Source organism: Protopterus annectens, chromosome 2.part0 (genome assembly GCF_019279795.1).
Source record: "Protopterus annectens isolate FY-2018-M chromosome 2.part0, PAN1.0, whole genome shotgun sequence".
NCBI classification, from domain to species: domain Eukaryota; kingdom Metazoa; phylum Chordata; order Ceratodontiformes; family Protopteridae; genus Protopterus; species Protopterus annectens.
The window spans coordinates 321,984,595-322,009,614 of record NC_056728.1 but is presented as its reverse complement, the minus strand read 5'-3'; the positions used below and the strand labels follow the sequence as shown (position 1 = coordinate 322,009,614).

At 36.7% G+C, this 25,020-nt stretch overlaps 1 protein-coding gene across 1 annotated transcript in view; it reads left to right on the top strand.

The window, feature by feature from the left end:
• FBN2 (fibrillin 2) overlaps positions 1-25,020 on the top strand; it is a 2,449,070-nt gene that overhangs the window by 1,790,468 nt on the left and 633,582 nt on the right. Inside the window, exon 32 of the mRNA XM_044060803.1 lies at positions 10,853-10,975. Coding sequence (XP_043916738.1) covers positions 10,853-10,975 — 123 coding nt within the window. The remainder of the gene's footprint in view (positions 1-10,852; positions 10,976-25,020) is intronic.

The window sequence follows — 25,020 nt, the reverse complement described above, 5'->3', positions numbered from 1 at the left end:
TCCCATCTCGTGACTCTTTCTCCTAAGTCTACCCATTTTACATTCTTGTCCTTAGTTAAGCTAACATGTGGTAATCGATTAGATTTATAGAGTGCAAAAAGAACTCCTGGGGCAATGAACAGCTAGCTACACTGTTCCCTTCCATGTCCCAGTACAGATTACGTAATATCAATCTGTTTGCATGATTTCTAAACAATTCTTGCTCATATTCCTTATCAGGTCCTGGTGTGTTACAATAATACAGAGTACAGTGCAACAAATGTTGTTTATCAATGTCAAGGGAGTGGAACTTGCTGATGGCTACATTCATCAACTCCTTGGTCACTGCCCCTGGACCAGTCATAACCAAGTCCTGGCTGTACCAATAGAACATTTCACCCTTTGATTGCACTGCAAAGGTATCAATTTGTCGCTGTGCTTCCATACCCTGCATAGTCAGAACTACTGCTATACCAAATAGCTACATAAAGTCTCTGCCCAAGAGGTTTACTGGGCATTTTGCAGAAACAACAATTTTGCTTTTCTGGGTCAATCCTGAAACAGGATCATTTATTGCAATATTATAGGAGAGGGGCTCCCGATACAGCTGTCCATTAGCTGCTTTTACTAGTATGTAATCAGGTGACTGAATTCTCTGGCAGTTTGGAGGGATGTATCAGGGTCTGTGATGCCCCTGAGTCACACAAGAATTTGACTTCCCTCCCTTCCACCAAGAGTGTAACTTCTGGTTTTGTGTCTGCTATATAGAGCTCTAAGCTCAATAAAGCTAAATCCAATATTTCATTTTCTTCACTATCCATAACTTCCTGCACTTCCTCTATTTCTTCTGTCACATCCTCTACTCCTTCTATCTCATTCTCATTTGTCCTTTCTCTGCTATCCCCTTCTAGTGATTCTTGACTATCATATAGTCAGTCCTCACCCTCCTTATCTTCCATGGTTGCCTTCTTGTTTTTCTTGCAATCTGTTGCCAAGTGTCCATTTTTACTGCATTTAAAACATTCACCCCTTTTCTTTTGCCCTTCAAAGTCCTCTGATCGCTGATCAGATTGTTTGTTTCCCTGGGCATTTCTCTTGCCCTTTTTCCCGGACTGTACTACATAAACTTCTGCTCCATCTTCTACAGAAAATACTTGGGCTTTCTTTTTCTTTTTGCTATTAAAATGCCTTTCAGCATGCCTAGCATATTCAAGTAATGACTGTAACCTGCTTGTACGATGATCTACTATGTGCTTTGTAATAAAACTGCTTATGGGTGCAATGCTGCCTTTCAAAAATGCATTCTTTAACTGCTGCTCATATGGGGAATCTTTTGTCTGATCTTCAGGAACCTGCATTCCACAATGGTTATTAAAACATTCTAACAGTCTGGCATAATATCTGTCAATAGTTTCACCTTCTTGTTGGATGCATTGATTAATGCAAGTCCAGTCTGCCCTAGGCTTCCATTTCTCAGAGATTCAGTCTGTAAGACCTTTCACTCTGTTGTCTAGCTCTGCGCTGCTATGTGGGAGGGGCCTGAGTGCAGCGTCACAGGGATTCCAGTTGCCACTAATCATGTGCCAATCTGGTCCCACAATTTGTCTGACTACTTTTTCTACCTCTTCTCCGTTTAAATTATAACTCAGCCTCATTCCTTGTAAATCTTCTAAGAACTTTCTGAAATTAACTTTTGGATGGGGAATTTCATCAGTGGCTTTCTGGATATCTTCCGGAGTCCAGGGTCTATACACTAGAATACTTGGGTCCTGACCTTCTTGCCCTGCCTGAGGATTAGGTACTTCTATAAGTGGGCATATTTCTTCTTCACTCATAGATCGTGAAATCCTACCCATTTGATATAATTCAATATCCTCTTTTGAGTTACCTGCCCGTGTTCGAGACCTGGTCTCGATGGGATCTCTAATAAACGTTTTTGCTTTCATAATGTCTCTATTTTCAGTGACAGCAGGATATTGTGGGAGTGGACTAACCTGTTCACATGCTTCATATTCTGGTAAAGGAGGCGGAGGGGCCGATACTATTATTAAGTTATTGTCCTCCTTATCTAAAAACATTGCTTTTGATTTATTATTTTTTTGTTCCCTACGGTTTACTTCCTCAATCTACCTGTGTGCCTGAGTAATTCCTAATTGGTGCTGCTTTTTTACCTGACCTTTGAAATTGGTTTTAAGCTGTTTGACAAGTTTGACAAGCGAGGATTTTTCTAATTTACCGTCAAATTCATACTTATTAACCCATTTTGAATAGTGAATCCAAAAACAGTAAGCTGAGGTAAGGCTCAAGAGTCCAAACAGTTGAACAGGTAAATGAATTAGTCTTCAAATAGTAGTAAAAAACGATGCCTTCTTTAATGTCACACAAGCGCTTTCACACAATGCTTCATCAGGTGTATATAAAAAATAGTCAGCAGCACCTCATTTATATACCTTGAATTAACCACATGACTTACAAATCTAATTAATTTAAAGTTATATACTTTTTAAAAAACAAGTTAAGATAAATAGATAAATGAATATATGTAAATATGTTAATTCACAACTAATATAACTGTTCGTAGCATATATGAATGAACATAAAATATAATCTATATGTATTTAACTATATATTTGATAAAAAATACAAAAACATCATAAAAAATATATATATATATACAAATGTGTAAACAGGCTTAATACATAAATATATACAAATGTATATAGTCATGAATACAACGTGGTCTATAACAATTGTATATTAAATTAGAATCCTACTTCCATATTTACCTACGTAGTCCCCTTCTTTTCAAAATGGGCTTAATGGGCATACTATCATTGAGTCCATAGCCACAATTGGCCCTCAACATAACTATCCATTTAGCCTCTACCTCTTCAGTTCTATCCCTAACATCCCCACATCTCAGACTCTCAAAGGTCCTGGAAACTATCATAAATTTAAACCTGTGCTGTTCTCCCTCTTTAGAAACATGTTTGGACAGGGCATTACAATCAGACTTCTTCCCTATATGATATATATGCTCTCTAATTCTCTCTCTTAGACTGCGATCTGTCTTGCCTACATAGAAACAATTGCATAAATAACAGGTAGCAAGATAAACCACATGTGTAGTAACACATGTGCCACTAACTCTGATGTCAAAAACTCTACCTGTATCTGGATGTCTAAAATATAATTCCTTGTTAATAAATTGACACTGATTGCAATTACCACATGGTTTCATTCCACTAGAACTAGTGACACTAACACTATCTCTATTGATGCATAACCTTCTCCTAGGATTCTTTTTATTTTTAAAAGTAAACTGTGGTTTTGAACCAATAACCCTACTTATAACAGGGTCTGTCATTAATATTTTCCAATGATTATTGATGATATTGGTATACTTCCAAACATCCCTAGAGTATGAGATGTTAACATTCAAAATATTGTCCCTGTCACTTACTTCTCTATAACTCTTATCTGAAAAGTATGGTTTGGCTCTTGTCCCCCTCAGTTGTTGAACTTTCCTAAAACCATCTTCTATAATACTTTTCTCATAGCCTCTCTCGTCCAGATCATGACTTGTCTTAACAAGTTGCTTTTCAAATTCATCTTGCCTTGCACTTAATCTAGATGCTCTAATGTAGCTTTGGCCAGATCAAGGTAGGCTGTATGAACCACCTTGCCTTCATCCGCAGCTCTGGTGACTGACTCAAAGAAGTCGACCAAGTTGAGCAGGCATTAAAAAGACTTGTTTGGGCTATGAGTCTACTAAGAAACTCTGTGTGTGTGTCTTTCGGCTTTTTCCCGGTTAGGGGTGCAGCTGCAGCGAACTCCGGCTTAATGATTGGCAGTAGTAGACATTACATGCTGTGCTTGGCCCACTAAAGCAAACCCACTAAATTAGGAAGGCCCATTTCACGCATGTAGTCACACAGTAGGCGCTTTACTAACTGAGAATGCACACGCGTAACGCTGTGGCGACAAGCGCGCGCAACACGCCACCACCGGTTTTGACAGTGAACAAAGAAACAACATCTAATGCTACAAAAGTGTAGTTATTGCATACAACATTTTGATCCATAAATACATAAAGATCATTGAGAAATTGTTCTGTGTCTTTTAGGAAAAATTTAGAATTCTCAATAATAGGTTTCAATGCTGATTTCAGTGATGGCAGACGACTAACACCACAGGAGAGAGTCATGCCCCAACCTGAAACTTTATTGGATGACAACACCCATATCCAGACTGGTTTCTCGTCAGTGGAACATAGCGCCATTCTTGGTGCTAAGAGAAAGGTAGTCTTAACTACTGCAGAAGTGCACATGGAGGCTGAGAAAGACACCTTGAGCACTCTGCAACATGAGCAACATTCGGTGGCAAGAGAATTTAAAGCTTCAAGTAATTATTGTTTAAATTTTCCACTTCCTATGAGGGACACTTCAGTGAATCAGAGAGATTCCCAGGGGCAGAAATATCAGCACAGGGGCAGGAGCAATACCAGATACAAAAGGAAACATGAAGATGTGAAGGACAATACTTACACCATAAAGAAAGCCTTTCAACAAGTAAGACTTACATAACTAATTTATCGAAACGTGTTTTGTCATATTCTGAAGTCAATGTACTTTCCAAAGGTTTATCGTTTATACCTTCGAGTAATATGTGTATTACAGATATAGTATTTGATGTAAAAATGTTTACAAGAAATTTAATGTTAAAATATTTGTTTCAACAGACTTCAGTCAATGATGGCTTTAATTTTAATAGACCTAGCACCTTCGTACCTAAACAAACAGCACTAATCAATGTGTTCGAACAGATTTGTATAGATGATATATATAAGGCATATAATGACAAGACAAGTAGAAATAATATGTACAATCTTAATAAAAGGGAATACGAAGCTCTTCATAGGCTTGAGAATGATGCTGATTTAGTCATCAGGCCAGCAGACAAGGGTGGGCATATAGTTTTGTTGGATAAGGACCACTATGATGTTTTAATGAATGAGATGCTTCATAATACTGAATTTTATCAGAAAGTTGATTATCCCTATGTTGAAGAGATGGTTTTGTCAGTTAATAAGAAGATTAGACTTTTAGAACAAACATAACTCATATGTAAGGAGCTAGCCAAATACTTTTTTAGCAATAAATATACCATACCCCATATACAAGGACTGCCCAAGATTCATAAGAATCCTGTCAGACCTCCCATGAGACCTATTGTCTCAAGTAGAGGGTGGTGCACTGAAGCAATTTCGATTTATTTGGACAAAAAGTTGAAATCTATTATTGAGAATTCTAAATTTGTCCTAAAAGACACAGAACAATTTCTCAATGATCTTTAAGTATTTATGGATCGAAATGTTGTATGCAATAACTACACTTTTGTAACATTAGATGTTGTTTCTTTGTTCACTGTCATTCCTAATTTAGTGGGTTTAGAGTTTCTTAGTAGACTCATAGCCCAAACAAGTCTTTTTAATAATGATGAAATGAGAGTAATATATGAATTGATGAGTTTAGTACTTATGAACAATGTGTTTCTATTTAAGAATCAGATTTACTATCAAAAAAATGGAGTAGCGATGGGGAACTCATGCTCTAACACATATGCGAATGCTGTTATGTTGACATGGGAGACAGAGCATGTATTTAATGGACCATACAGTGAAAATGTATTATTCTACAGGAGGTTTGTCAATGACCTTTTTATTTTGTGGGGAGGTACAACCTCGGATCTGTTATGCTTTGTTGATTATATTAACAACACAACACAATTTTTGAAGTTTACTCTGAATTATTCAGAAGAGAGAATTAGTATTTTGGATGTACTTATAGGAAAAGAGAGTTCAGGCACAATTAGTACAAGACTTTTTAGGAAAGAATGTCATGTGAACACCTTATTGTCAAGGGATAGTATGCATCCCAGATATGTATTCAAAAATGTAGCTCAAAATCATTTTTTTAGAGCATCTAGATTAAGTGCAAGGCAAGATGAATTTGAAAAGCAACTTGTTAAGACAAGTCATGATCTGGAAGAGAGAGGCTATGAGAAAAGTATTATAGAAGATGGTTTTAGGAAAGTTCAACAACTGAGGGGGACAAGAACCAAACCATACTTTTCAGATAAGAGTTATAGAGAAGTAAGTGACAGGGACAATATTTTGAATGTTAACATCTCATACTCTAGGGATGTTTGGAAGTATACCAATATCATCAATAATCATTGGAAAATATTAATGACAGACCCTGTTATAAGTAGGGTTATTGGTTCAAAACCACAGTTTACTTTTAAAAATAAAAAGAACCTTAGAAGAAGGTTATGCATCAATAGAGATAGTGTTAGTGTCACTAGTTCTAGTGGAACGAAACCATGTGGTAATTGCAATCAGTGTGAATTTATTAACAAGGAATTATATTTTAGACATCCAGATACAGGTAGAGTTTTTGACATCAGAGTTAGTGGCACATGTGTTACTACACATGTGGTTTATCTTGCTACCTGTTGTTTATGCAATTGTTTCTATGTAGGCAAGACAGATTGCAGTCTAAGAGAGAGAATTAGAGAGCATATATATCACATAGGGAAGAAGTCTGATTGTAATGCCCTGTCCAAACATGTTTCTAAAGAGGGAGAACAGCACAGGTTTAAATTTATGATAGTTTCCAGGACCTTTGAGAGTCTGAGATGTGGGGATGTTAGGGATAGAACTGAAGAGGTAGAGGCTAAATGGATAGTTATGTTGAGGGCCAATTGTGGCCATGGACTCAATGATAGTATGCCCATTAAGCCCATTTTGAAAAGAAGGGGACTACGTAGGTAAATATGGAAGTAGGATTCTAATTTAATATACAGTTGTTATAGACCACGTTGTATTCATGACTATATACATTTGTATATATTTATGTATTAAGCCTGTTTACACATTTGTATATATATATATATATATATATATATATATTTTTTTTTTTTTATGATGTTTTTGTATTTATTATCAAATATATAGTTAAATACATATAGATTATATTTTATATTCATTCATATATACTACAAACAGTTATATTAGTTGTGAATTAACATATTTACATATATTCATTTATCTATTTATCTTAACTTGTTTTTTAAAAAGTATATAACTTTAAATTAATTAGATTTGTAAGTCATGTGGTTAATTCAAGGTATATCAAGAGGTGCTGCTGACTATTTTTTATATACACCTGATGAAGCATTGTGTGAAAGCGCTTGTGTGACATTAAAGAAGGCATTGTTTTTTACTATTATTTGAAGACTAATTCATTTACCTGTTCAACTGTTTGGACTCTTGAGCCTTACCTCAGCTTACTGTTTTTGGATTCAAGTTTCTACATAGTACTTTAGCAGAGGTATTTGGTGTTTATTGGGCACAGTTTTTGTATTATCCCATTTTGAATAGCATTTAATATTATCAGCAATTGTTTCTATGTAGGCAAGACAGATTGCAGTCTAAGAGAGAGAATTAAAGAGCATATATATCATATAGGGAAGAAGTCTGATTGTAATGCCCTGTCCAAACATGTTTCTAAAGAGGGAGAACAGCACAGGTTTAAATTTATGATAGTTTCCAGGACCTTTGAGAGTCTGAGATGTGGGGATGTTAGGGATAGAACTGAAGAGGTAGAGGCTAAATGGATAGTTATGTTGAGGGCCAATTATGGCCATGGACTCAATGATAGTATGCCCATTAAGCCCATTTTGAAAAGAAGGGGACTACGTAGGTAAATATGGAAGTAGGATTCTAATTTAATATACAGTTGTTATAGACCACGTTGTATTCATGACTATATACATTTGCATATATTTATGTATTAAGCCTGTTTACACATTTGTTTGTATATATATATATATATATATATATATATATATATATATATATATATATATTTTTTTTTTTATGATGTTTTTGTATTTTTTATCAAATATATAATTAAATACATATAGATTATATTTTATATTCATTCATATATACTACGAACAGTTATATTAGTTGTGAATTAACATATTTACATATATTCATTTATCTATTTATCTTAACTTGTTTTTTAAAAAGTATATAACTTTAAATTAATTAGATTTGTAAGTCATGTGGTTAATTCAAGGTATATAAAGAGGTGCTGCTGACTATTTTTTATATACACCTGATGAAGCATTGTGTGAAAGCGCTTGTGTGACATTAAAGAAGGCATTGTTTTTTACTACTATTTGAAGACTGATTCATTTACCTGTTCAACTGTTTGGACTCTTGAGCCTTACCTCAGCTTACTGTTTTTGGATTCAAGTTTCTACAGAGTACTTTAGCAGAGGTATTTGGTGTTTATTGGGCACAGTTTTTGTATTATCCCATTTTGAATAGCATTTAATACTATCAGCACGCTGTGATTGCATGTATTTTGCGTCTTTGGTTAACGGCAGATTTTGGGGTCTTTTTGTGCAATTATTACCCATTTTGTTCTACCCTTTCTAATCATTATGTAACTCCTTATTTTTAACGTGGTACCACGGATTTTGTTGTAGTCACTTCAGAATGACTGCCTACCTATTCTGTTTTCCCTGATCTATGACAAGACAGTAATGTTTTCTGTCCCTGACTTGTAAAAATACAGTCCTGACAAAACCAATACAAATCTAGTCCCTGATCTAAAAACAGAAAAAAGTAGATTCACCTTACCTGAGCCTTCATGATTGATCACCTGGTTCATGAAAAACCCGTCCTTCAGTCGCAGATCAGAAAGTAGCTGGCCTCTTTTGTACGACAATTCAGTTGGAGGGCTTTTCAAATAGGAAGAACCAATGTGGTTTCTTCCCCGTACAATTTCAAGCCACCTGACCTGTCTGATCCAAGGCGAAGTGAGAGTTTCCGGTCCGAAAGACCAATCTGTCAAAGGAAAAAACTTCAAAGACCAATACACGTAAGGTTCAGATAAGGCACATTTAATAACTTGCTGGAAGGAGACAAAAACATGCAAATACAGGATTATGACTAACTACTAACAGGAAGTATGCTATTCTTATACTGTTCTACAAGACATTGCCTTCTATGGTTGATGTAATCAAACACAACTTTCAGTATTGTTCTACAGCAGATGTTACTCAGATTTTCTGCTGACATGACTGGATTTATGAAAAACATTTTGAGAAAAACAACCTGGCCTTGGTGGGCTCTAGCCCGTTACAAGCTTCTATTGTGTAGTTCTAATACACGTGTTACATTTCAATGTACTTTTCTAGCTTAGGCACAAGCAAGTGCTGATTGCAGTTCATATTTTCAAGCAGTCTTTGTTCTAATTATCTAAAGCTTCTGCAGCTGTGTATTTTCTCACAGCACAAGCAGAACTCCTTCTCTAAGTCTAATACAAGTGATACATCTATTCATTATTTTCCTGACACAAGCAGAAATTACCTGCGTCCCTGTAAATTTCCAAAGCATAAGCAAAGATTATACCTGCGCATATTTCATGACAATACAAGGTTAGAAAGCTTCTGCAATTCGTACAGATTTTATGCAGTATGAAATAGAATAAATGTGTTAACCCTTTTCAAGCCTTAAATGCACTAAGCATATTACTAATACATACACTAATACATATTTTTCTGACAGTAGCCCACAGAAAAAAGGCAAATGGTGGACCGCAGAATGCTGTTTCCAATATGAAATTGTTGCTGGTGTGATTTTAAGAGGGCAACAGCAATTACTTACTTTTTAGGGAGATTTGTCCCTTCTTCAAGTTGGCTTGGTTTTCAGGGGGATTTTTTTTCTATTCTTTTGGAACATCAAATTTCAGAAAGTAGACATTTCATAGTAGAACTGCTCTACAAACTTTACTTACAATGTTTTAGCTAGCAGTACACAACAAACTGTGTTTTCTTCTGTGGAAAGAATTACTTTGTGTCTTTCCCACAGCTTGAAGAAAGCAAAAGCCTCTGTCTCATTCATTTGAGGAGGGTTTAGATTCTGCCTTTCCTTTATTCACTTACCTTTCTTTTAAGGAACGTACTAGAAAAAGAAATGTGCTTAATTTTGTGTAAACATTAGTTAAATGTTACATATTCAGAACAATTGCTACCAAATATACAAAGCAAATTTTAATTTTCATTACCTTATGGTGTTACTGTATAAAGCAGTCTTTCATCATTATAGCCCCATGTATGACCTTTTTATTGACAAGGAGGTATCTCTAATATTTTCAATTTCTTCAGTGGGTTTTAAAGGGTTGCCTAACCAGCATACACTTGATGGATATTTATCACAGATTTAAACTACTATTTGATATAGTCCAATAGTAGAATCTGAGCCCTAGAGCAGTATTGCATCCCATAAGTTCCTTTCCTTCAGTCTTTGTCCAACAGAACAACAGATAGTAAGAAGAGTATGCATTCTTTTTGCTCCACTCATCATGTGATTTAATGATATTTGGTTGGTTGTGCTGGCATGGTGCTGCCTTGTTAGAAATGCTTGGGATTCTTCTTTGGCTACTATGTGATGAGTATGGAACATCTGGAAGTCCCATAAAGATCCACTGTTAAAGCAGGTGCTCACAAAATATTTGTACCCTGCTTATTTCAAAACACAGTAAAGCAAAACAAAATGTCTTATTGCCTATAGTTAGATTTAATGTGCCATCCCTGAAACTGTAGTAATTTCACATTAACATTTAAGTGCGTACATGGTCATCTTTCATTTCTTCATTATTAGCATTTAACATAAACAGCTGGTTAAAATTACATTGTGACTTTTTTATGAATGTATGTTGCTACAGATGTAAACTCTATGACTGTCACTACTTTTTGAATTTCATGTCTTGCCTCCTCTTGATTCCTGTTGCAGATGTGGATGAGTGTGAGCTTAATGCTCACAACTGTGACATGCATGCTTCTTGCATCAACATTCCAGGAAGCTTCAGCTGCAGCTGCAGCGAAGGCTGGGTTGGGAACGGCATCAAATGCATTGGTAAGTATGAACTTAAATTTTAAATGTGATGAACAAGCCTGTTTAAAAATGCTTGGAGAATTCCTGTGTGTATAAATATTTAGCTTGTATAACTCTTCCGTAGTGCTCTTCTGAGATTTTTTTCATCTCAGACGATACGTTCAGCACTTAAATGTGTGTAAATCATGAGTTTTTTAGGCCCATAAGATGTGAGCACTTATCTTTGTTTGCCTGTTTGTAGTAAAAAAACTACCTTATTTCACTGCCTGAAAATCTATGTAGACAATTCCCTATTGTACCTCTCAACCTCTTAGTGCAAGAAATCTGGACAAAGCCCGACAAAATGGGGGGCAAAGGCCCTAAAACAGAGACATGTTTTAAATATTGCTCTTATAAACTTAGAAAGTTGCTAGAGTAACAAGGTTTGCTTTAACATACATATTCTGAAGAATTTGAAGCCTGAAACCCAAACGTGTGTCATTATTTAATGACTACAATCCTCAAGTCATCTCAGTGATTTGCCAGAAAACCACACATTTTATGAGGAACAGACCAAAAATATGAGCCAAAAATCTGGACAGTTGAGAGGTGTGGCAGAACAGGAAAAAGGAGAGGCCAGGCAAGTGCATGAGGTTCCAAAATGAGACAAAATACTGCTTTTATGTCTGTACCCACCCTCAGTAAGTGTATTGTGTGTATTTTGAACTCTATACCTGCTGTTCAGCTAACAGTCAGTACACTGCTGGGTAAGTTCTTACAGGTGACAATTTGTTTCAAGCTGATCTTCCCAAAATCCAGACATAAGAACACTTCTTTTAATGTCTGGCCCTCTAGATTTGCTCCAAATACTGCATTTTGCATCCAATATTAATTTGCAATCTGTGTTTATTTTTATGATGAGAGGCGATTTATATAATATTTGTGTACTATTAACCTTAAACTGAATACTTCACACTTAGTTTGTGAATTTCTGATGCTTTGCTCAGCTGAAAGCACTGAAGTGACATAACTTTGTTTAAACAGAAACCACCGGTGCAGCATTTATTTTATCTGTTTGTTGTCTGGGTAAGCCCACTGGGCAAATTGTACCTTTTCAGGGGGAGCCCGCGAACACTGTTTGGTTAAGTGACTTGCTCAGAATTAGACAGTTGGAAAATGAAGATAAAAGGATTAAAGCCCAGTACCCTTGGCATAGAAGGCAATGTGTGAACAATTCAGAGCTTTAATCCTCTATGCTAACTACCAGAATTTGCATTGACTGATTGCACTTTGAGATCCTTGGGTTATCCTGGTTCCTAATTTTCTAGCCTAATCAGTGGACTCCTTCAACAATAGAAAATGACTGTCCTTCACAAATATGACCTTTTACCCTTATACAATACAAAAAAAATCTTCAACCATCCCTAAAAATAATAATGTACTTCATAAAAATGAACAAGTGTAACTAATGTTATTTACATCTTGTCAAACACCAGTTGCATACCTAAAAGAACTGGAAACCTTGGTTATTGTTTATTGTTTTATTTTAACTGCTTGCTGGTGGTTGGGTACCTTTCCGGTGCATTCCTTTGTTTATCAGATATATCTGTCAGTCTGGCCTGGCTGTTTGATGACATAGATTCTACTTGTAGAATGCTAAGTGCAGAGAATACTGACAGAAGTGCAGTCTAGAAGCCCAGCTTTGGGATCAATCCATTCCATGGAATCATAGGTCTCATGGCAACCATCCCATGAATATCATACAGCATTCTGAAGTTAACTTAGATCAAAAACAAAGCACAACACAGGGTAGATTGTTAAGTAGTTAAGTACTGTATCCCATCTCAAGAACATAAAACCCAAAAAGCACAATTACTTAGGTAATGACATACAAAATTTCTTAACTATATTTCTTAAGTACCCAAGCGCATGCTTGTGTGAAAATAAGTTTCCGTTGTAAGTTTGAGAAGGGTAAGTGTATTCTCCAGAACTGCAAAAAATTAAGTGCAATTAGGGGGAAACATACTAAATCCAAAATTGTGGTAACTCAAGAGAATTCTCTCATCTTCAGGGTACAGCAATCCTGGATTCAGTATACATCAGTAGTGAGAAAATGAGGGGGCTGTAGCCCTGTCACATCATGGTGTACAGGAGGCTTCACCCCCCACAAAAAGTGCTTTTAACGTGTAACAATACGTTTTACACTTTGCTGTTATTTCTAAAGAGCCTCAGCTATTTTTTGTAGTTTCAGAATTTGCAATATTGAGCTTTAAATTTCTACTAAGGCACCTTGACAAATACAATACAATGTTCTGATGATTCCCTCTACCCATATATTTACACATTTCCATTTCTCTTTCATCCTGACACATACAAGCACAGTAAAGTTTACAACAGAAAAAGAAGTAACAAAAACAATTTACAAAAATATTTTATTACATTCATTAATGAACAGCTTGATAGAAATGCATCAGCTTTTGGCAAGTCACAGTCACTGCATCATTGCTAAAACCACAGTAAATTAAACAAGAAAAAAAAGGAACTGATATCAGAATAAAATTATTAAAATGAAAACCTGAATTATCAGCAGTTCCGTTTCTAGTGTCAGCATTTCCTGTTGGACTGCTATAGTTTGACCTATCAAGTCGATCATTTAGATATATTAATTAACCAGACACTTGAGAGTACAACCAGAGTACAGACAAACAGCATTGTCTGCATTTTTTAGTTAGTTAATAAAGAATTAAAAAACTGAAATAAAATATAAGGACAGTTATTTTAATAGTGATGAAGTGTTCTCAAGGGCTTTGTTAAAATGTGTGTGAATCAACCAGAAGTCATTTTATTCAATTCAATTCAATTTAACTTTATTGTCATATGTACCAGAGACAGCATCACATAGTACAATGAAGTTCTTATTCTACAAATCCTCCAGCAACATATAAAAACACAATTAACAAGAAGTAATCTAAGACAGCAGATAGACAGTAATATAAATACCAATATCAGTAAACATATATAACTGTGCAAAAGGGCACTTTTGTAACCATTACAGATCATTGAAATACAGCTCAGCAAACCACAGTTTATCAGCTCTAGTCTGTCGAATTATGCTTCTCCTAAATTTTTCTGTGGGGAACCCTCATACATTCATATTTGGGGAAAAGCACTTTATGTCTCACCAGTTAAAGATATCATTCTCTAAGTCACAGCCCTTAACTATAGGTTATATTTCGTAGGGCAGCTTTTGGTTTGACCAAGCAATTAGTGTTTCCTACTCATCTCGGCTAAAACAGTACCATACATTTTGGTCTTATGTTATTGCTTAATTATGCTAATTATACAAAAGCTCAGATGTTTAATCATCTAGAACATGTACCAGATTGGAGAGAACTTTGTGACATGAAACGTAATTTCAATGAATTCAAAATGACTGAATACTGTTCATCAAAATTACTTTCCCTAATAGTTGGCTTTTTTTCTCTGCTGTTCTGCAAGCTCAGAGTTGGTATATATAAGTCCAGTAGTTGGGGGGTGTCGCCCCACATTGGGGAGTGCAGGGTGGCTTGCCCCCCCCCCCCGCAAAAACAAAAGTGTGGAATTATTTGTTAGAGGTGGTTTCAGCAATTTTTTTTTGTTTTTTCTGTTTGCCGAAATTTCCTTTGATGACTTGACATGAATCCAGCAGATTGCAGTGAGATTGCACTCTTTCATAAAAACAGTATGATTCACAGACTGCCTTTACAGTAGTGAGGACCATTTATTGTGATAGACACTGTTAAGATATTCTATGGAAGGTGACTTAGGAAAATATATAATGCTTTCATACTACAACTCAAACTGTGATTAATTTTCATTTATTGGAAATATTATTTATTGTAAGTATACATTGCCAAGACAATGCTCTGAATATAAACCAGTAGCAGAAGCAGAAAGAAGCCAGCAGTTACAACTTTGTTTATAACAGCATTTATTATAGTGAGGTGAAAGCATACATGATAGTAACCAGATGAACTGTTGAAAATCAACATTTTAAACTGGGGCCTGATTCTGGAATAGTGTAATAGTACAATCACCATCCAAAAAAATACTCAGAGTAATTAAACCTACAGACATTGCAGGTGAGTTGGAGACATTTTTCCAGAGAATGAGTTAGTTTTGCCTCCTGTTTATTCATGTGTAGACTGACTGAAACAGTGTCTTTACATGCTGCTTGAGGCATGATATAAAAAAAAACATTCATCCATTTCTCTGGGCAGCCCTTCCCCTACCTCCTTTCCAAGTTAACTGATTGCTTGTCGAGAAGTATATTAGGTTAAGCAAATTCAAAAGCCGAAACTGTTAAGTCTGGTTTGGTTTAACTTGCCCAGATTTTGCTTGGGCTTTCTATGTTCTCTCTCTTGATTTTTAGCCTTGCATTTTAGGCTTTCTACTTTTGGTAAGCTAAAACTGAGCACAGCATACTGGATGTTATACAGCTGATTGAAGACTAACTGTGATAATCCTGTTCAGTCACCACTGTTTGTGCAAGCCTTACATTCTTAAAATGTGACTGCATCTCTTTCCTTAGCTGCAGCAATTTTGAATTACATTATTATTATTAAGTGCAGGTGCAGGGGATATCTGCCAGTATAGAAGATTGTGGGGTACAGAGCTGCACAGAAAAAAATCCCAAGACAATCTGTAATGTTTATCAGTGTCACTGCTACAGTAACCTTTGTCTGCATGAGTTATATACTTTCAAACTCTGGCTTCTCTCAACTCACGCACCCAGGCTGCTGTACCACAAACTCCAAAGGAAGGAAACTGTAGTCTGGGCACCCAAAAACACTCAGTGTTTTCTTGCCCCCTTAAGTGTGCTCCTTGTCGAAGAGCTTTGATTTTCCATTGCTGCCAGATAACTCCCCTTTGTTGGACCCTTCCACATTCATTCTTTTTTAAATTTGTATCTAATTTTTGATTAAATTGGTATTAGATCTCTTTAAGAAGATTGAAGTTTTACTGTGTTTACTAATTTACTGGAAATGTCTCATCTGACTATCCCAGCTAAATGTTAATCACTATGTAATTCACTGGATAGCAAACTGGCTCACAAACAGTACCCAGGAAATTAGGGTGGGTTGTTCTACCTCTGCCAAAAAAACTGTCACGAGCAGTGTACCCCAGGGTTCAGCCCTTGAACCACTCCTCTTTGGCATTTATTTCTTAGAAAGCAAAGCTACTTTTAAGAATTTATGGCTGACCAAGTCTGCAGATGACTCTAAACTTGGTGCCAACATGAATTCCTCAGAGGACAGCAAGATGCACCAAAAGGGCCTTTCCCAAACCAAAACCAGTGACTAAGACTAAATGCTAAGAAACATATAATACTATCCTTCAGCAAACAAGAAGCCTCTTGTAACACACCCCTAAAAATTGATCCTGTAGTTAGGGACCTGGGAACCTATGTATAGAATGAATCATGCTTCAATTACTATGTATCCGTTGTCATTACCACAATCAACAGAATGTGCTGGAGGGACAGGTTCATAACCCAGAGACTGCCCTTGCTAGGAAATAGACTTCCCATACATGTCAAACAGAGCACCTTACTGGCCCTCTTCAAGAGAAATCTTTGAGTGGATGGGAAGTAGAAAATTCATCCTGTGGATCACTCCAGTGGCTCTACTCGACAGAGGCACTGGGAACTAAGGTCAGGAGGCACGATGCCAGGGTAATCCTATTGGCTAGACTTGTAAAGGCTGCAGGGCCATTAGCCTACTACACACCTATGAACTTATTAGAAAGACCTTTTTTATTGCACAACTTGTTTCTATGGTTATGGTGCCCAGGGATGTGATCATGCCACAGTATTCTGGATTCATCAGGCCAGTCATTCAGTATAATGCACCCTTCAGTATATACATGTTCAAATATCTGACACAACTTGAATCAAGGGCCTAAATTATAAAAATTGTTTGGGCCATCACACAACCTTGTCTCTCTTCTCATTATCATACAAACTACCTATCCTGTCAGACCTATTGTGTTTACGCAAGTCCAGTGGGAGAATAAACACCTGCTTAAGACATCTCAGTCTCATTTGTAACATAAGTAGAACATGTTGGAGGAATGCATATTGTATCACAGAGAAAACATATTGTATCACAGAGAATACATATTCTTTGAAATCGCCTTCCTGTCCACATAAATCAAAGTACAAGTAGCTCTATTCTGGATGAATGGATGGGTAACTAAAAATTTATACCTGGAATAACACCCTTGTTACTCTTGGACAGAGGGGCATGTAAATGCTACTCATCTCTGTGTTATTCATAATTATGATATAAGGGCTAAAATCTTCATGGGAATGTATGGCTAGGCTTCTAAAGATCCTCAAGAATCAAAGACCTAGTACATACTTATGAGCTTATCAACCTATTACAGCATTTCTTTTAGGCTGAGACTGTTTATTTTTACCTGAGATACTTATCTGTAGTAAAAGTGTGATGCATTTGTACTACTTGTATTTTATTTTAAGAATCAATGCATTTTTAAGGGAAAAAACTGTATTTAGTGCTTGTATATATTTTATGAGAACTTATCTTCCAAACTGCTTCCATCTGTGCTTACCAGGGAAAAGGTATTGCTGGATATTTTGGGACAAAAGAAGGTTGCTTGTGCATTTACTTTTGAGATTTATTTGGACTGGTGTGGAGAAATGTAAGTGAGTACAATGTTTGTGAAAACTTTAGTGACAATTCCTTTCAGCTGCACTTACCAATAAATAGGGATCTCTCTCTCTCTCTCTCTCTCTCTCTCTCTCTGAGTAGGATCATGCATACACTTCCTGGTCCTTCAGGTACTTCTTCTGTGCCACCTAAGAAAAAGGAAAATTACTGGAGAGCATTTGCCGAAACCATTGACTCTGCCACTGGTGGGTGTCTCATTAGTGGCCACAGACTACTTACTCATTGCCTGAGACCCTATAGTGTAGTCCCTAACATCACAATGTGCCACGGATTATCCACGGCCTCAGCATCTGTTCTAGTGTTTATTCCAGGCATGAAAGAAACACCTTTTTTGGTCATGGGAGTTTTATCTAGAGGTTCTTCTTGGAGTAGCCAAGATAAGAGACCTCTTTCCTGAGTTAAAATGCCTTCTTTAGGTCCGTCACTTTCTAGGGATGCTCCTAGGAAAAAGAAATCAAACTTAATTCTTCTGTTAGCAGTTTTCTGTTGATATAGTATGTGGCTAAGGGCATATTGCAGGCTTTGAATCCTGAGGAACAGTAGGGAAAAGTGAGTGTAATGCATAATTCTCATTTCTCAGTTCCTCAACATCCCTTACAAAATGATTGTGACAAGAACTGGGGCAGAAAGTCAGCTGTGTTTCCTTCTGCAAATTCAAAAAAATATAATTTCAGTTGCTCCACCATATAACTGTGGTCTTCTATAGCCTGATCTTTGTAAGACCTACCAGTATCCTTGGGTGTTATTAGGCTGATAATAATTATACATATATTTTGTATTTTAATTTTAAGGGTATAAACTTGGAGTATTTGGTCCTCTGTTATTTCTCTGCAAATGTGGAAATGGAATCATATCTCCTGGTTTGTGACTCAACTTATTTCGGACAGCAAAGTGGTGCAGCGTTAGCATTGCCACCTCACAGCAAGAGGTTCTCCAGTTTGATTCTTGGCTGGGGTGCCTTCTCTGTGGAGTCTGCATGTCCTCTCTGTGTTTGTGTGGGTTTCCTCTGTGTTCTCTGGTTTCCTCCCATGTTACAAAGACATGCATCTTGAGTGTTTCTCCCTGGGCCTCTGCTGAAAATTAGCTTTGTTCCAAGTTGGACTTTCCCAGTAAATAAATGTTAAATAAATTCCATGTAGTCAATGAAATTGTTTACTTCTACTGACATTTAATGGGTTTAATTTTACACATGTATTAACTTCCTTCTTCCGATATTTAATCTGTATTTCTGACTTTGGTTTATCTTATTTATTGTATTAGCTCTATTATTGCACTACAGTGATTAGGTTCTCAAGCAAGTTAATAACTCTAAAGATGATGATGAAGACTAAGTGAGTCAGAACCAAGACTGCAAGTTGAAATGAAATAGGAGCTCAAGAGTATTACCCTTAGTTCTGTGTTAACCTGACAGGCATCCACTAAACTTGGGGATATAGTGGGGTAAGGGAACAGACTGTGGAGAAGTGACAAGAACAATTAGGTATGCAGAGTCAGAAAAACGCAATACATATGAGAGTGGTAAAGAATAGGACTCGGAGAAACTGAGGTGAACCCCAAGCAGCAGCATTTACTAGAGGAGGAGTAAATGGCTTTATGTTTTATTTCAGTCTAGCACAGGAATCAGAATCACTTGGCTTAGTAGTAAAGCTTCCAGAATTGGGAGGTGTATCCCATCAGGTTCGGTTATCAGCAGAGTTGAGAACAAGGAGCAATAAGCAAACAGGGATCTCCAGAAGATACACATATTATTTGAAACTAACTTGTTGATGAAATACTGTCAGAATCGATTTCCCTGAAAGGTATGTGCTGGAATGATTTTGTATTGATATCGGCTTAAGTACAGATCACTGTTGTTTGAGCCATCTTTGAGCATTCTCACTTTTCATTGATAGTATCAATGTAGGTAAAAATATTGGTATAGGAGGTGCAGGAAGGGTTTATACCTGCAACAAAAAAAAGGTTGGTGTGAATTTTACCTGCAGTTTTGGTAGGTGCATTTTTTAATGATTTGTTCAGTATATCTCTTTCAGTGACTTGTAATTGAGATGGAATCATTTAATCAGAGTGCTCCGTGAGATACCCAATACTACATTTTTTAGAACCTATTTCCCATTGTAATCAGATTATATTCCATTTTTTTGTTAAAATCTGTGCCATTATAGGGTAGAGTTTACTAATCTCTTGCTAATTTATTCTAATGAGTATAGCGAGCTATATGGAGGAGTACAAACATAACAGCATTTACTGGAGTAGAGTGTGGTCTAAGGAGGAGTACAGATGTAACATCATTTACTGCTAGCTATCTTACAAAGTCAGGCGTCTTGCTGTGAAAAGAGCACCAGGTTTCTCACTCACAGCTGCTAGAACATGTGTTTGCTAGAAGTTAGATACTGTTCTAGGTTGACCCCTAGGTATTTGTGGGAAGGGGTGATTTGTCCAGATCTGTATTCAGTATGGAAATACTGAGAAGGTATAGAGAGCAGGGGTCCATTAGTTTCCTCCAAAAAGGTCCTCTTTAATTTTAATAAAATTTGAGATTACCTGTATCTTATAAAGCCGTCTTAAAAAAGTAAGTTGTGTAATCTTTCATTCTTTGTCAGCTCCCCATCTGGAGATAAATGGTAAGTAACATTGTTATCAGCATAATGAAATGTGATATTTTCTCCATTGTTCTAACAGAAGAACTTGACATATAGAGGAGTATAGACAGAATAAGCACAGATCCTGTGATATTACTTCCTGGACTAATGCATAACTGGTGGTGGTCTGACTTCTCTTCACTCTCTGCATTCTGGAATTAGAGAGTAACAACTAGTTTTCCAGTCCAGTCTGCCTTGGCTAGGGTATAACTCTTGAAGAGATGGTGAGTAAGGCTTTGAGTGTCACAAGCAAGAGTGGTAAGACAGTTAGCAAAAGCAGAGTCACAAACTATCTTCCCAAATGAATTAGGTTTGGACACTGCATCCAATATGATCCTCGAGTTAAGTTCTGTCTTAGTAACTTATAGCAACAGAAATTGCTGCAGGTAACAGTATAAAAAAATGATAAAAAAACCGACTATAGTACACGGGTTGACAATTCCCTTACAGATTTTCAGACTGATTCCTTATAATAGAAGAAATAGCTTCAGACATAGAAGAATACATGCTTCGTATTGATGTCAGTTACCTCCGGGAAAGGGCCTAAAGAAGTATAAGCCCAAGTGCAGGACCACTTCTCAAGGGTATCAAAAACAAGAGGATGTAATGCAACCAATGGGTATGTTGAATGACTTAAACATAATAATTACAGTTTCACATAGTGTAGCTGCAGCCAAATGCTAATGAACACTGTAACCTTGGAGATCTGTTTGAGAGGGTGCTGGTAAGGAAGTAAAGGTAACTGATGGTACACACTGGTGTGTGTGTGTGTCTGTGTGTGTGTGCGTGTGTGTGTGTGTGCATGTGTGTATATGTGTGTGTGTGTGTGTGTGTGTGTGTGTAGGTATGCACATGCGTGTGTGTGTGTCTGTGTGTGTGTGTTTGTGTGTGTGTGTGTGTGTGTGTGTGATGCACAAAGGTGCATTGTATAATATGTCAGTAATTAGCATTATAAGGAGTGCTTCATATGTGTGTGCATGTGTGTGTGTGTGTGTGTGTGTGTGTGTGTGTGTGTGTGTGTGTGTGTGTGTGTATGTGTGTGTGTGTGTGTGTGTGTGAGAGATGCACAAAGGTGCACTGTATAATATGTCAGTAACATTATAAGGAGTGCTTCATATAACACCTGTGCATTAAGTGGCATGCACAGATAGCAGAGCAGTGATAGTGGAAACAGAGACTAAGTATATAGCACAGGAATATCAGAGATGATTATGGAAAGCACCAGTCCAGTATAGGTGTAAGGGACACTGAAAAAGCACAGGTTTGTTTGCAGTCTTGGTGTATTAAAGTTCAGCTAATTAAAGAAGGAGCAGTGACAGAAACTATTTCATTAAATAAGACTGAAGAAAATGGAAGGATGCAATTGTTTCTATCTCATATAAGAAAGCTATAGTTAAACACACAACTGACTTGCAGTCTGCTAACTCTGAAATGAACTAGAAACCATCAAATGAGTACATGATTATATTAAAAGGAATGCAAAAGGAAGAGAATTGTCGATGGAATCTCATCTGAATAGTATGCACTAAGTCAGAAACTGTATAAGCTTTAAACAGTTCACTGCAATTTTCATAGTAGTGTCAATGGCACAACAGGTAGTCCACTTGCCTTTGGGACAGAAGGCTGTGGGTTACATTCTCACACCAGGTAGATGGATCAGTGCCACTGCAGTGTAGCACTAGGGGTCTGATGCACTCCTGAGTGTGCCTTCCTTCAGATGAGATTAAACTGAGATTCCATCTGGACTTGGTAGTGCAGGTGAATATAACAAATCCCATAGGACCTATTCAAAAAGAGTAGGGGAAGTTCCATGATGCCCTGGCCAAATTTCTCCTAGTAGTTCAACTACCACCTTGGGTCTCCCCTGAAAAGTGGCCACTAGACTAGTGAGACTAACCCAAATAACAAAGTATAAATAAATAAAATTAGAAATAAGAACAAGAAGATAGACTGCGGCAAAATCATTTTAGGAAAGAACAGCAATGACATGTACTGTTTTGATATATAAATAACATTTGGTGCTAACAGCAAACTCTTAAAAGCAGTTATATGGAAAGGAAATGGGTAGAAAAATCCTGTAAATGTGACATGTGCAGCCGATTCCCTACCTTAAAAGGGCATTTTAAAAACCCAAAATATGTTACAAAGATCTGAATTTCCTGATTTTCAGTTATGCCCCTAATTTTATCTTTGTGTTTTACTGAATATCTTATTTAATTAATCAGTCTGTGACTGAAGAATGCTAGGCATTGAAGGAAAAATGGTTGATTTTTTTTTTATTCTAATCTCTGTTATCTTTCTGATTTCTGCAGGTGTATCAGCATTTTTAAGATATGGACCTTTATTAAAGGAATGTCTTTCAGTGACTTTTTTTTTTTACTGAGACTTAAAGCAAGATCTTCAGGAACAGAGTTAGACTACATTAATAAAGGGAAGTATCCTAAAATTATGCAGAGGGAACAAGATCCAGACAGTCAGATATTTCAGATGAAAGCTTTATTAGTAACTTGAGAAAATTATAGAAAAACTTTACTTGGGACGGAAATATATAGCTGAATCTGAGCCATGATCCTGCATAGTTACTACAGCTCCGCAGCTCATATTTTTATGTCTTTGTAATATGTGTGGTTGAGGCATAGCTGTCATCCTTACTGAAATACAATACAAAAACAGTAGACTGAAAGGACTAAAGCATTTCCTCTTTTGGAAATAGGACCACAGAGGAATTGTGTAAGCCAAGAGTTTTAACAATTTGGCATATACTGTGTAACAATGATTTTTTAAAATCTTGAGTAACAGAATGAAACGAAACAGATATCTTTATTAGTTTTGTCATATGGTTTACTGTCTGTATAATGTAGCTGTGATACTCTCTGCATTCAGAAAGGAAAATAAGCCTATCATTTTTTCAGTGTGGTTTGCACGGACCTAGATCATAGGTGGAATTAAGAGTGAAAGCTAGGAGGGTGCATTCTAATTTGGATATTAGTTCCTTCACAAATTCAGCTTTCCTGGCATCTTCAGAAAAACACCTGAATGTTATAGACTTTTAACTGATTTAGGGCTTTAGGGGTAACAAATTCTTCATTTTGTTCAGATTATTGAGGGGTCATTTTAGATTGGAAATATAGGTTTATTATTTGGGGTAAAAAATTTTAGACTCCAATTAGTATACACATTGTCCCCCAGCAGCACGAAGACTGTGTTGTTAGTATTAAGTTGAGTTTTTTTCCACAAAACTACTAACAATTTATGAAAGTCTTATTAAAGCTCCCTGTAAATGTATTGGGTAGTTTAAGATTAAATTGACAATATAAAGAATAGTCCTTATTCTGCTTAAAGTCTTTCTAAGCTACTATGATACAAACAGCAACTACTTGTGTGGTGAGAACTGTCTTTATTAGACACAATCTGTGCATGTTTGACATTTTGAAAATAACCACCACCATCATGATTTTCGATGTAATTCATAATTAATTCCTGGAAAACGCTGCTTACCGAAGGAACTGAAGAGTGTGATGACATTTACCAGGCTTATGTAGTTGCACTCAGAATTGCTTGCAGGGAATGCATGGCTGTGTTACAAGCTAGGTATTCTGTGTTACTACTGCACTAGTAGTACTTTGACAGAGAGTGGGATGTCTTCCAGGCATGTATATAGACAGACAGACATGCATGCACATACAGAGCTAACAATATGAGTCCCCTCTTAACTTCAGAGCATCACAGTGAGTGAAATGTTCAGTCTGGACAAATACCATTTTCTTGGTATAAATTGATGAGGGGTACGATTCACAAAAGATATGCAGTTTCATGAACCTTTCCACATTAATGGCTTGCATTCACATCTCATTAATCCTCTGTACTCTGAAGGTTACATCAATGCCCTGCAGAAGTAAATATTCTTGCTGGCCTGGCCTGCGTGGTTTATGAAGCATACAGTACATCATCCCATATCATTTCAAAGGTGTAGCTCATGTGGGCATGATTACTTTGCTTTACTGATACTGGATATTGGTTGATGTTTTGTGTGTGTGTGTGTGTGTGTGTGTGTGTGTGTGTGTGTGTGTGTGTGTGTGTGTGTGTGTGTGTGTGTGTGTGTGTGTACATGCACAAGTACGTGTTGCTGTTGCTGCACATGGGTATTACTGGAGTCCTGGCTTTTATAACCATGTGATGACATAGCTGCTCCGTACAACCACTAGTGGTTCTGTATCTGCATGTCTGATCATTGGGTATCATCTTCATTCAGGTTAGTAGCCCGTGATCTCCACATTATACCAAAATGTCTTGCAAAAGCTCTGCTGCCCAGTCTGTCTGCTTTAAATCACACAGGCATTGTTTTCTATTCTTCCTTGCCTGTTGTGCACAGACCACACACAATGTTAACCTGACTGTTATGCAACAACAGCACAGCTGTTCTATGAACATGTTATACTGCTCTGTGGACTGCATTTTGCCTTTCTACAGATTCTCTTTCTAATCCATAGGCCTTTGCATTGAGTAATATGTTTGTGAATCCCATCCATAGTTTGAAGCGGAGCTCAAATATATTTGGTAAGTGAATAGAGAAGTTGTGACTTAATTTTAAAGCAAATAATCTAGTGCCAATCAGCAACAATAATAAAAAAATAAACTGGTGATGTTAGTTTATGATGGCAAATATGTGGGAGTAGAAATAACTTCACAGATTAACCACTTGAGGAAGTATGACATA